Source organism: Prionailurus viverrinus, chromosome F1 (genome assembly GCF_022837055.1).
Source record: "Prionailurus viverrinus isolate Anna chromosome F1, UM_Priviv_1.0, whole genome shotgun sequence".
In the NCBI taxonomy this organism is placed as follows: domain Eukaryota; kingdom Metazoa; phylum Chordata; class Mammalia; order Carnivora; family Felidae; genus Prionailurus; species Prionailurus viverrinus.
This window is the reverse complement of record NC_062577.1, coordinates 29,431,725-29,444,005: the sequence shown is the minus strand read 5'-3', so window position 1 is coordinate 29,444,005 and position 12,281 is coordinate 29,431,725. Positions and strand designations below refer to the sequence as shown.

The 12,281-nt window shown below is 34.7% G+C and overlaps 1 protein-coding gene across 4 annotated transcripts in view; it reads left to right on the top strand.

Annotated features, from left to right (window-relative positions):
• The window catches only part of RCOR3 (REST corepressor 3), a 53,728-nt gene that overhangs the window by 3,575 nt on the left and 37,872 nt on the right, over nt 1-12,281 (top strand). For 3 of the 4 annotated variants that reach the window (XM_047840588.1, XM_047840586.1, XM_047840587.1), the window contains exons 3-5: nt 6,386-6,463; nt 9,080-9,132; nt 10,985-11,146. In XM_047840588.1, coding sequence (XP_047696544.1) covers nt 6,386-6,463; nt 9,080-9,132; nt 10,985-11,146 — 293 coding nt within the window. Of the gene's footprint in view, nt 1-6,385; nt 6,464-6,664; nt 7,016-9,079; nt 9,133-10,984; nt 11,147-12,281 lie in introns of those variants that run through there. The other variant, XM_047840589.1, reaches the window with a different exon arrangement.

The window sequence follows — 12,281 nt, the reverse complement described above, 5'->3', positions numbered from 1 at the left end:
TTACTGAATATAGGAGATTAGGAATAGTTTATGTTAATAGATCATTGCTAAAAAGACCTTTATAAAAATTTACTAATTGGATTTGATTATTTTCTTAGGTGCCTTTTTTTTTTTTTTTTTTTTTTTAGATTTTTCGCTAGGTCTTCCCAACTTTTATTTAGTGCCTCCTGACTATTCATCAGTCAAGGAGGAGCAGTTTCCTGTGGTGATTTGTAGCCTCAAATCGTATTGTATGCCTCTTAGTTAATAGGGCCTAGTGACCTCGATGACCCATCTGATGTATCCAGACCTTTGTTTTCTCATGTGTCAATGGGAGATAATGTTAACTATATCATAAGATTAGGTGAAAATTAATGTCTATAAAGCAGCGGTCTACAGATGTTTTGCTTGTATATCCATAAAAGAATTTTCAAAAAAAAGATTTTCTTACATATTTTTGACATCTATCACTTGTTGCTGTGTTTAAATAGTTGAAAAACATTATCTCCAGTGTATTGAAAATATTAACACTTTGAAATAAAATTGTTATATCCTTATTTTAAGTGTATGAGATTAAATTTACTGCAGTAATATGATAATATCTATTTATAAAAAGTATGAAATGGGGCACCTGTGTGGCGCAGTTAATCTTCCAATTGACCTCAGCCCAGATCTAGATCTCTGTGTCATGAGTTCAAGCCCCGCATTAGGCTCTGCACTTGGTGAGGAGCCTACTTAAAAAAAAAAAAAAAAAAAAAAAAAGAATGAATAGGCTCACAGTCTGAAAGTTTACATTTTTCCTTTTTATCTTTTACATCATTTCCGTGCATTTTCCCCACAGGATTTTATATTTTTTTGCTTGAAGTGCTTTATTGATCTCTACCACTGTAACATGTATTCTTGTGAACCTAAGGTTGTAAGTGTTAAGTCTCTTCTGATTTGAATGATTACAATTATTGTGTAATTGATTGAAATTGTAATAGCTATGATGCCTTGAGTAAAGGAGAGCCTTGCAAACACCCTTTGTTTGGCACTACGGAGGTTTAAGATTTTAGGCAGTGTACTCTTGTCAGATGTGGGAGGGGGTGAGAGCTGCTTTTTTAAGTGAGAGAAGGTATTTGTGAAGAGGGTCAGAGTAGAATGAGTATACAGCTTAGACTGCAGGTGAGTTCTTAGGCAGATTTTGTGGGAAAGGGAACATAGGGAAGTTAAAGGGAAAATTAATATTTATGCTCATGTACTCCTTGGAAAGTCTTTGTTTATCCCAGTTTGAAGGTGGTGAATTAAATCTATAAACTGCAGAATGTTAAAAAATATTTGGTATGGGGGCACCTGGGTGGCTCAGTCGGTTAAGTGTCCGACTTCGGCTCAGGTCATGATCTTGCGGTCCGTGAGTTCGAGCCCCGCGTCGGGCTCTGTGCAGCCAGCTTAGAGACTGGAGCCTGTTTCAGATTCTGTGTCTCCCTCTCTCTCTGCCCCTCCCCTGCTCGTGCTCTGTCTCTCTCTTTGTCTCAGAAATAAATAAACGTTAAAAAATTCTTAAAAACATATATTTGGGATGTCTTAATATTCTCAGTATTTAAATTCTTATTTTAGAGAGAGAGAGAATGGGGAGGAGTGGCAAAGGGAGAGAGAGAGGGAGAGAGAGAATCTTTAAAAAAAATTTTTTTTAATGTTTATTTTTGAGGGAGAAGGCATGAGCGGGGGAGGGGCAGAGAGAGGGGGAGACACAGAATCTGAAGCAGGCTCCGGGCTCCGAGCTGTCAGCGCAGAGCCTGATGCAGGGCTCAAACCCACAAGCCATGAGATCATGACCTGAGCTGAAGTTGGACACTTAACCAACTGAGCCACCCAGGCACCCCTAAAGAGAGAGAGAGAGAATCTTAAGCAGGCTCCATGCTTAACATGAAGCCTGACGTGAGGCTCAATCCCACAATCCTGGGGTCATGACCTGAGCTGAAATCAAGAGTTGGATGCTCAATCAACTGAGCCACCCAGGCACCCCAGGATTTAAGTTCTTTATATAGACTATTTATCCCAGGATTTCAGTCAGAATCCTTATTTTAAATGTCTTAAATCTGAGAAGAAATAGAAGATTTTTATTTTTGTACCTATTTTGAAATTTCCTATAGATGTCAAAATCCTGGCTTATCAGAATTATACCTTTGGTTTTTAGTTGTTGGTTTTTCCCAGTTGGTCTCATAAATGTACTTTATCAACTGCAGTTAAGGATATCTAAAACATTTCAAAAGGATTAAGTTTTTAAGTGTTTCATGCTTTTAAAAACCGTTTAATAATTTTGTTTTCAGAACTGTCCTGCTACTATATAGTTTTTTTACATGATGGTAGCTTGCTGTCTAGGTTTCTATTTGTTTTTTCATCTCTTTAGAATATAGGATACTTCTAAGACTGGATTATTTTGTGGTGAGTCAAGTTTGATTGTCAGTATTATTTCTGAGTACCAGACAGTTTGGGGATATAATGTTAAATATTAGTACACATAAAAGAAAAATAACCATTGAGTTTATGTCCTTTTAATATTTTTGTTCAACTTTTATAATGGAAAGGATAAAACTTTATGGGATGCAAAGCATCCTGAGGGGTACATTGTTTTTAATAATACAAGTTACTTTCTCCTCTTCTTTTGTAGGAGAGGAGTCAGGTCTGAGTTGCTAGTCACTTCAGCTATCCAATCTCATTTTCAAGGGGTTGGTGAGAGGAGGCATCAGCTGTTTGTGTTCATTTATGTTGTTATCTGATTGATACGGTGACTAGAAGCCGTTTCAGAGATAGAAGGGAACTCAAGAAAGAACTGTTTTCAATAAGCATATACTTATGCTTAGAAATGTCCTGGGTAAAGCTTACTAGATGCTGGGTACTTTGCATACATTAATTTGTAATTTTTTTTTAAGTTTATTTATTTTTGAGAGAGAGAGAGAGAGAGAGAGAGAACACTAGCAGTGGAGGGGCAGGGAAAGAGAAGGAGAGGTACATAATCCAAAGTAAGCTCCAGGTTCTAGGCTGTCAGCACAGAGCCCAACATGGGGGCTTGAACCCACAAGCCGTGACATCATGACCTGAGCCAAAGTCAGACGGTTAACTGACTTAGCCACTTAAGTGCCCCATAATTCATTAATATTTAAATAATACTGTGAAGTAGGTACTCTCATCATTGTGGCTTTTTTTTTTTTATGTTTTATTTATTTTTGAGAGAGAGAGAGAGTGCAGGGGGAGGGAGAGGCAGAGAGAGAAGGAGACACAGAATATGAAGCAGGCTCCAGGCTCTGCACTGTCAGCACAGAGCCTGATGTAGGGCTTGAACTCAAACCACAGGATAATGATCTGAGCCAATGTCGGACACTTAACTCACTGAGTCACCCAGGCAACCCTCATTATCCATGTTTTAAAGAAGAGTTTAAACTGAGGCACAGACAGCATAGATAAATTTCCCCAAGATGATAAAGCTAGGAAGTGGCAGAGGTTGGATTCAAACTTGGAGTCTGGCTGTATAATGGTTACACTCTTAACCATTATGCTAAAATATCTCGTTTCCTATGAACATCAATCATCTCTTAAGCCTAGTTGACACATACATGATTGAAAATGGTGAAGTCTAGTTCAAGGGTTAGGAAAAGAACATTGTGAATGCCTAATTAGGCATTCTCTACTACCAGACATGATTACTCTCCCTTATTAGCACCACCCCCCCTACCCCCATATTAGAAGAGCTGTTAGTGCCCACAGTTTGGATGTCAGTTTTTGTCAGATCAGGCCCTTAATTACAGTGCTAAGAATTTTTTTGGAAACTTAACTGTTATTCTTCATAGGGAAAAATACAAAAAAAAAAAGTTTATATCTGTGTAAGGAGAGACATTTCAGGAAGATAATTTAATTAAGATTTTCTTTAATGCAAGAATCAAATGCAAGGAAATATGTTTAAATATTAAGCATGATGTGCTCTTAAGACTTGAGACTTATGGAAACCTTTGTTGCATTCCTTATTCTATTAGGTAGGATTTAAATTATCTTATTGTCATAATCCATTGTGAAAAAGGATCAGTGCCATGTTAAAGATTTGAAGTTTAGAATACTCACTAGAAATAGCAGTAGATAAAAGGTTTCTAACACTTAGATAGCATGTCTGTTTTATTTCCATCAAGTGGCTGCCTGTTTTGCTTTTGTGTTTGTATTTTAGGTGGTTAGAAATTTAATTTAGATCTTACTTTTGAAGTTTTTTTTTTTTTTAAAACCTGGAATTTGTTTTCATTGAATATGAATTTTTCATAATGTACTCCTAACTTGCATTTTTGTAAATTTTCAGCTTTTATTTTTGTCCTCTTTTATTAAAGATATTTCTGACAGGGATGCCTGGGTGGCTCAGTTGGGTAAGCATCCAACTTTGGCTCACGTCATGATCTCACAATTCGTGGGATTGAGCCCCGCGTCAGGCTCTGTGCTGACAGCTCAGAACCTGGAACCTACTTTGGATTCTGTGTCTCCCTGTCTCTGTGCTCTTCCCCTGCTTGCACTCTGTGTGTGTGTGTCTCTCTCTCTCAAAAATGAATAAAGATTTTTAAAAAAACCTTTTTTTGAAGACCTTTATGACAACTTGCAGTAGGTTTTGCTTTTCGATTCACTTGTAATTATGGTTTTTCTACTACTTTGGTAATGTTCCCTCATTTCAGATTTCTCCATCCTTAATTTTTCCTTATAGTAAAACACATATATTTTTTCAACAATTTTAGCTTCATATATATCACATATATCATTCTCTAACTATAATTTGTTGATTATACATATACAGTAGTGATGTGTAATGATTCTCCAAAAATTAAAAACTACTGAACTATATTAAATTATTGTTGGATAGATAACTTCTCTAGTTTGAGATTGTAGTAGTAGTTCTTTACCCCTGGAAGTGAATGTTGTTTATTCCAAATATCTTATAACTTTATGAATGATTACAGTTGAACCTGAGAATTCTGTTAATGTTTTATGTGAACAATTTTGGAATTCTTGCCATTAGTGGTGGTAGCTATCAACACCTCATAAAAGTCAGTTATGACATATTCATACACAAGTCTTCAAGTGAGTAGATGGCAACAATGCTTCATTTCTTGATGGTTTTAATTAACTTGAATGCACCTAGGAATTAGAAGCCAGAAAAAGACCACCAAGTAATTAAAAGAACCCACGGGCGTGTACTTGGCATTGGGATAGCTGTGTCAGCCTTACATCCGTTCTGTGCTTAATTTACATGCAGTTCCAATAGAGCTTGACTTTTCTGACTTTTTAGATTATAACAGATTAGAAATAAGAAACAGTAATGGTGTGCATCTACGTTAGAGGTAGACTCTCAGGTTACATTTCAACAGCATTATTAACTTTTACAGTTTTTTACTTTGTTTTCCTCTTACACAGAGTACATACTTTTATAAATATAAACTAATAAATGAAAATGCCGAAAAAGAATAGCTGGCAGATTCACAAGGAATAAGACTAAATAAAAACCTTAAAAAGCAGGCATAAGTATTTTTAAATTATGGTAATCTTGGCCCATTTAGATATGGGGCAAAACAGAAATAAGTTACCACCTGATGTATTCTCTAGTTTTTAACGTCAGAATTGGGGCACCTGGGTGGCTCAGTCAGTTGAGTGCCGGATTCTTGATTTCAGCTCAGGTCATAATCTTGTAGTTTGTGGGATCCAGCCCCCTGTTGGGCTGTCTGCTGACATTGTGGAGCCTGCTTGGGATACTCTCCCTCTCCCTCTGCCCCTTCCCCGCTCATGCTCTCTCTCAAAAATAAATAAACTTAAAAAAAAAGAGTTTTTAATGACCCCTAAGTAATGTACAGAAGATCAAACCAGGTTTATTACCTGCCAAGAATTAGGGCTATATAATGTACTTAAAGTTTTGTTTTTTTTTTTTAATTTAAAGAGTGTAAACTTGGGGCGCCTGGGTGGCGCAGTCGGTTAAGCGTCCGACTTCAGCCAGGTCACGATCTCGCAGTCTGTGAGTTCGAGCCCCGCATCAGGCTCTGGGCTGATGGCTCAGAGCCTGGAGCCTGTTTCCGATTCTGTGTCTCCCTCTCTCTCTGCCCCTCCCCCGTTCATGCTCTGTCTCTCTCTGTCCCAAATAAATAAATAAACGTTGAAAAAAAAAATTTAAAGAGTGTAAACTTTATTGGGGATATATTTTAGTGTTTGTGAAATTTTCTTCAATTACATAAATGAAATATTTAGTATATTTAATGTGAGCCTGTTTTCCTTCTCTGTTTCCCTGTACTTTCTTTGTCCTTTTGCAGGTACTATACTAAAATAGAGATAAATAAAGCTTGCTTTGTTTATATTTATTTTGAATGTAAATAAAATCCATCATATTTAAAGTAATCAATTTTTTCCCCAGGTGCTACAAAATACACAGATAAAGACAATGGAGGAATGCTTGTATGGTCTCCGTATCACAGTATCCCAGATACCAAATGTAAGTTTTCTGAAATTGAATGTTATGTCCATAGGGATCTATCAACCAATTCAAAATCCAACCTATATTTGTTTTGGGTTGCTTAGATTCTCGTAAGAAAACGGTTTGCTTTTGTTTTGTTTTGTGTTTTGATGGAGGTTGTTATATTAGACTGTTTTTCCTTTTGAAAGATAGTGGGTTGATCGTTCCAATTTGTGTCAGTCCCAGGAAGACTGAAAATACCTAGGATCTGATGGCATTGCTGCTTAAATCCTCAAGCAGGGGAGGGAGTTACTATGTAGACATCTGCACAGGCTTTTCCTCAGTATATGGAGCTGTAAAGAAATGCCTTCAAACTTCAAAGACCCCACTATCATTACCATTTTAAAGAGGAAAGGGGAAAGAACTGACTTCAGCAGCCATCAATCAGGTCATCTTTGAGCTCTCCATTTCTGGACGGAGACCTTCTGGATCATTGACCATGCACTTCTTGAATCATGGTGTGGCTTTAGACTTCAATGTGATGTAGCGGACCTGATCCTTTGCGGCACATCAGATATAGGAAACGTGCAGGTAACAAAACTAAGATACCCACCCCTCCATTCAGTTATCATTGAATTTGTTAAAACCCAAACAAAAACCACCACACAATTATTCTTGCAGCTATAAAATAAGCTTGTCTTTTAAAAATATTTGCTAAATCTTAAAGATGTCCCATGATGGTTTATTTAGTCCCATGAAAATTAATGATGTCTTATATATCATGTGCATAAGTCTAAGCATACTTATTGATGCAATAAGAGAACTAAAAATGGAAAATTGAGTATTATGTTGCATACCTGATAATTCCTATTTGAGAGCTTTGGAATACCAACAAAAAGGTCTAGCTGGTAATCTAGGAATTACATGCCCTTGAGGCATTCTTAACAGAAAACACAAAATTGTACATTTGGCCTGGGACTGTATACTGAGAACCCTGAAGGAGATTATCAGGTTTCTCTGGTTCAGTTCTCATTACAAGCAAAGGTTGTCATTCATAAACTGAGCATCAGGGTATCAATGGCTTTTGCTGTCTCAGCAGTGTTGTATACCATGGTGCATTTCTTAGCAAAGTGGAAAACAAAATTCAGAAAGCCACCATATCCTGATTGTGTGGTATTCATGTAGAATGTCCTAGACTGAACATCTAGTGCAGTGGTTTTCAGCCCTGGCTGTGCATTGGAGTCGTTTGGGGGAACTTTTAAAAAACAGTACTGATGTCTAGTCTCTATCTCAAACCAATTAAATCAGAATCTTTAGGGGTGGAGTCTAGACTTACTTTTTAAAAGCTTCCTCACTGATTCTATGCATAGCCCAGGTTGAAAACCACAAGTTAACTGGTATTGGTTAGCCTTCTGTTTATAGAACTGTAAGACATTTTTGTTAAAGTTAATCAGCATGTATTTAGACCTGTCTTGTGTTTTAATGCTATGTGAAGTTCTAAATGAAATATAATATTTGGGTTTTCTGCACCAATATTTGGATCCCTGCACTAGGGAACTATATAGTAGCATCCATAAAAAATAGTTGTTATTCTAACAACATTATTGTTATAATATCTTATTTATATATTAAGCTATATTATATTGACTACTAATAATAGCAAACTCATATAAAGTACCTAAAATTATGTCAGTTGTTATTCTAAGCACTTGATGTATATTAGCTCATTTAATCCTAGGAAGAAGATACTGTCTTAAAGTGAGGAAATTAAGGTACGAAAAGGTCAAGTTAATTGCCTAAAGTCAAAAAACTAGCAGCAAGGCTGAGAATCAAGCCCTGGTAAACTAGCTGTTCTGGGATCAGAATTCTTAACCTCTGCTTCTCCAAATATGCTAAAGGAGAATTTTATATATTAAAAAATATATAATATACTTAAAAAAGGATCAAACAGGAGTGACTATATGGATTTCACATAAAACCGAGTCCTGCTGAATGTGAAATGGCAGATGTCTCAGCAATGAGGCCTTGAAATACCTAGTACATAATCATTGAAGCTGTGCTTATCTAAGTAATTCTGTTGGCTTGATTACATATGGAAGTTGAATGAAAATGGAATACTTAGACACCTTCTATATGGCCTGCAGGAAGAGCTGAAGAAAATTTAGGGATACTAAAGCACACTTAAATGTGTTATTATGTATAGCTGGCAAAACCATAGATAAACTGTCCTTTGTACAGCGATCAGAAAGGGGAAGGTAAAGACTTGGACCAACTCTTACTACGAGGTGGGGTCTGAAACAGCTAAGTCTCTTCAAATAAAGATTGCAACAGAAAATGAAGAAATTATCCAATATTTTACATGTATTAGGCTCTATAGACTACATACCAATTGGTCTTTTTTGTACACAAAAATACTTGTGTAATGTCATTGAATTTAGTACATATGTGCTGTATAATCATAGCTATAAATCATAGTAGGTAAAATTTTAAACCAAGTAAGCTTCTAATCCTGTTCCTAGAAGTAAAAGTCTTTTTTTTTTTTGTAATGACTTCATGGAAAATGAATTCAGCTATTTTTTTTCACTTTGTTAAAAAATGTAGACCTGAGAAAATGAAGTAAATAGTAATTAATTATATAATATTGTTTCATTGCAGTGGATGAATATATTGCAATTGCAAAAGAGAAACATGGCTACAACGTGGAACAGGTGTGTAGAGAAATGTTCTGATATTAAAGCTTGCCTCAATACTTGCTGAATCCAAAGAATATCTCCTGGTTGTTTCTGTCCTAAGAAAGTGTAGTTCAACCAATTTTGTAGATACCACAAAAGTCCTAGCAAAGTCTGACCTTTCAGAATAAAGGATTTTGCTTTTATAAACACTTCTGTCTCAAGGACTTGAACATTTTTCTTTCAGTGTTTCTGTTTGTTACTCTACTGTGAGTTCTAAAAGTATCTGAAAGCCTTTAGGATGACTCTGACAAATGTTTACCAAAAAATGGAATTGTTTATTTATTTATTTATTTATTGAGTACAGGTAATTTTCTGTGATCTTTTAATCTAAAAGACCTACAAGTTAAACTTTTTATTGAAAGAAATGTTTAAGACTTTTAAATTTTGAATAAAATAATTCATAAAGAACATTTTTAAAAATCAGATAGCTTTAAAAGGACAGGGCTCCTGGGTACCTCAGTCGATTGAGCGTCTGACTCTTGGTTTTGGCTCAGGTCATGGTCTCACGATCTCATGAGATCTCACGATCTCATGGTCCACACTGACATTTCGAGGCCTGCTTGGGATTATCTCTCCCTCTCTCTCTGCCCCTTTCCTGCTCTGTCTGTCTGTCTCCCAAAATAAAGAAATAAACTTTAAAGAAAATTTAAAAAAATAAAAGATCTATATAGCAGATGGTTCATTATCTCTAATAATGAGGGAATGAAGAATATGAAAAATTAAAAATGAAATAAGACGTTTTTAAATCTCTTCAGCTAATTATTGGAATGACCTTTATCAGAATTAATAGTAAAACAAACAAATTATTGATAACCTGTATTATTTGAGAATTAACTTTATAGTCTAACATGGTTAAATACTAAGAAATCATTTCTGTGAAATCGAGATGTTTATCTAAATGTAGTTACCTTTTTTATGAATTTTGAAGCCTTTGATTATATATTTTGTTTTTAATTCTTGACTTTTTGTTTAATGTTTGAGGCATTAATCCTTGAAAATGTGACAGCACATATGTTAATTTTCTTACTCATTTTAAAGGAGTATTACCAAAGTACAAAAATTAATTTTAAAACTCATTATTTAAAAAGTTGCTATATCTCTTCTTAAAAAATGAAATGTGTTAGTACCTTATAGTAAAGGTAAAGGTTTGTGACTTACTTTAATCATAGAAGGGAAAGTTGTGCAATAGTTAGAAATTACCCATTTCATGCTTTCTTATGATTTGGTAAACAAATCATTGGAGTTATTAATATGCCTCATAAAATTTTTTTGTGTATATTATGATAATGAAGAACTTTAAGAAATATATATGGTAAATAATAAGATTGCAATTGAGGTACTCCTTGGAACTATTGAGCCGGTGATATACTTTTAAAAGGTTAATACTTAAAACATGACTATGTTTTGACTGAACACTTCTAGTTTTGTGTTATGATTGATAGTTTCATTCCCATATTTACTAGATATTTTTCCTTATAGCATGTTTTTCTCTACACATTAACAAATGAGTAAATGTGGGTCAGAGTCTTGATATGAGCCTACAAACCTGCTTTAGTAATTATAGTCACTCTCCTCAGCTCACTGTTTTTCCTAGATTATGCAGCAAATGTGGTATGTAAGAACATTCACTGTTCTGAGGCCCTGTTTTAAAAGAAATAAATAAATGAGGTCTGCTACCTGGGCACCCTTGATTAAAAGCCCCAAACTGTGAGTGTATTTTCAGTTGAAGTCTTAGGCTTAAGATTTTAACCTAATTTGTGTTTAACTCTCTTAAGTGTGATGGAACATAAGTCCATTAAAACCAAAGGGGAATGATTTCTCTTCAAAGGCACTTGGCATGTTGTTCTGGCATAAACATAACATTGAGAAGTCCCTTGCTGATCTCCCTAATTTCACTCCCTTTCCGGATGAGTGGACAGTGGAAGATAAAGTCCTGTTTGAACAAGCCTTTAGTTTTCATGGGAAAAGCTTTCACAGGATTCAGCAAATGGTATGGTAATTTTGGTTTTACTGTGTTTCATACCTGAAAGATATCTTATGCTATCATTAAACACTTTCTGATTATTAAATACAAAAAAGTTTTCAGTCTAATTTCCATTTTTAAAAATATTTGACATTTAAAATACCTATATACTTGCTTATGGTCCTATTTTCTACAGCCATTCTAAAGCATGACAGTTAATGTGCTATTTCATTATAAGTCATGTTTTGTTTTGGCTTAAATGTATGTGTAATAGAGTTATTAAATGTGCTTGTTCTAGGGAAAAAATCATAATTTCAATTTTATTTTTAAATGTTTCATTTTTTAACATTAGGATTTTATTTTCTAATTTATATTCCTTTGGATATGAAAATCAATTTTTAAAGTTCTGATTTCAATATTGCACAGGTGCTGTTGCCTTTTTTTAAGGAGAAAAACCCTTTATTTCTATTTTTTAAATTTTTAGTATGGTGTCAAAATAATATAAACCTGAGAAGTTGCTGCATTAATGGATGAATGGATGAAAAATTATATAATGTTTACAAATATATATAAGTGTGTTCCATTAACTGAAGAGAGCCTTTTTTGATTGGGAGTGCGTATCCTTGTTTGCTAGGATGACAAATCAGTGCATGATCATTAGTCATTTTAATACCCAAAGACTTTATTTGGTAGCCAAAGTCTGTTTGTATTATTTATCATCTTAAAACCTGGATTTAAAACAAAATGATTAAAAGAATTCATTGTTAAGAATTGAATAGCTTTTCTTGAAAACATTATGATAAGTGACAGAAGCCAGATATAAAAGGTCACATATTGTATGATTCCATTTATATGAAAAGTCCAAAATAGGAAAATCCATAGAGACGGGAAGTAGATTACTAGTTGCCAGAGACTGGGATAAGAGAAGACCAAGGAGTAACTGCTAATGGGTATGGGGTTTCTTTTTGAAGTTATGGAAATGTCTGGAATTAAAGAGTGATGGTTGCATAACTTAGCAAATATACTAGAAACCACTGAATTGTAAACTTTAAATGGGTGACTTTCCTGGTATATTAATTATGTATAAATTTAAAAATTCCAATTTATAGAGGAGGGAAAAAGTAACTCTTTAAGGAAAATATGTATGAAATGCTAACATCAT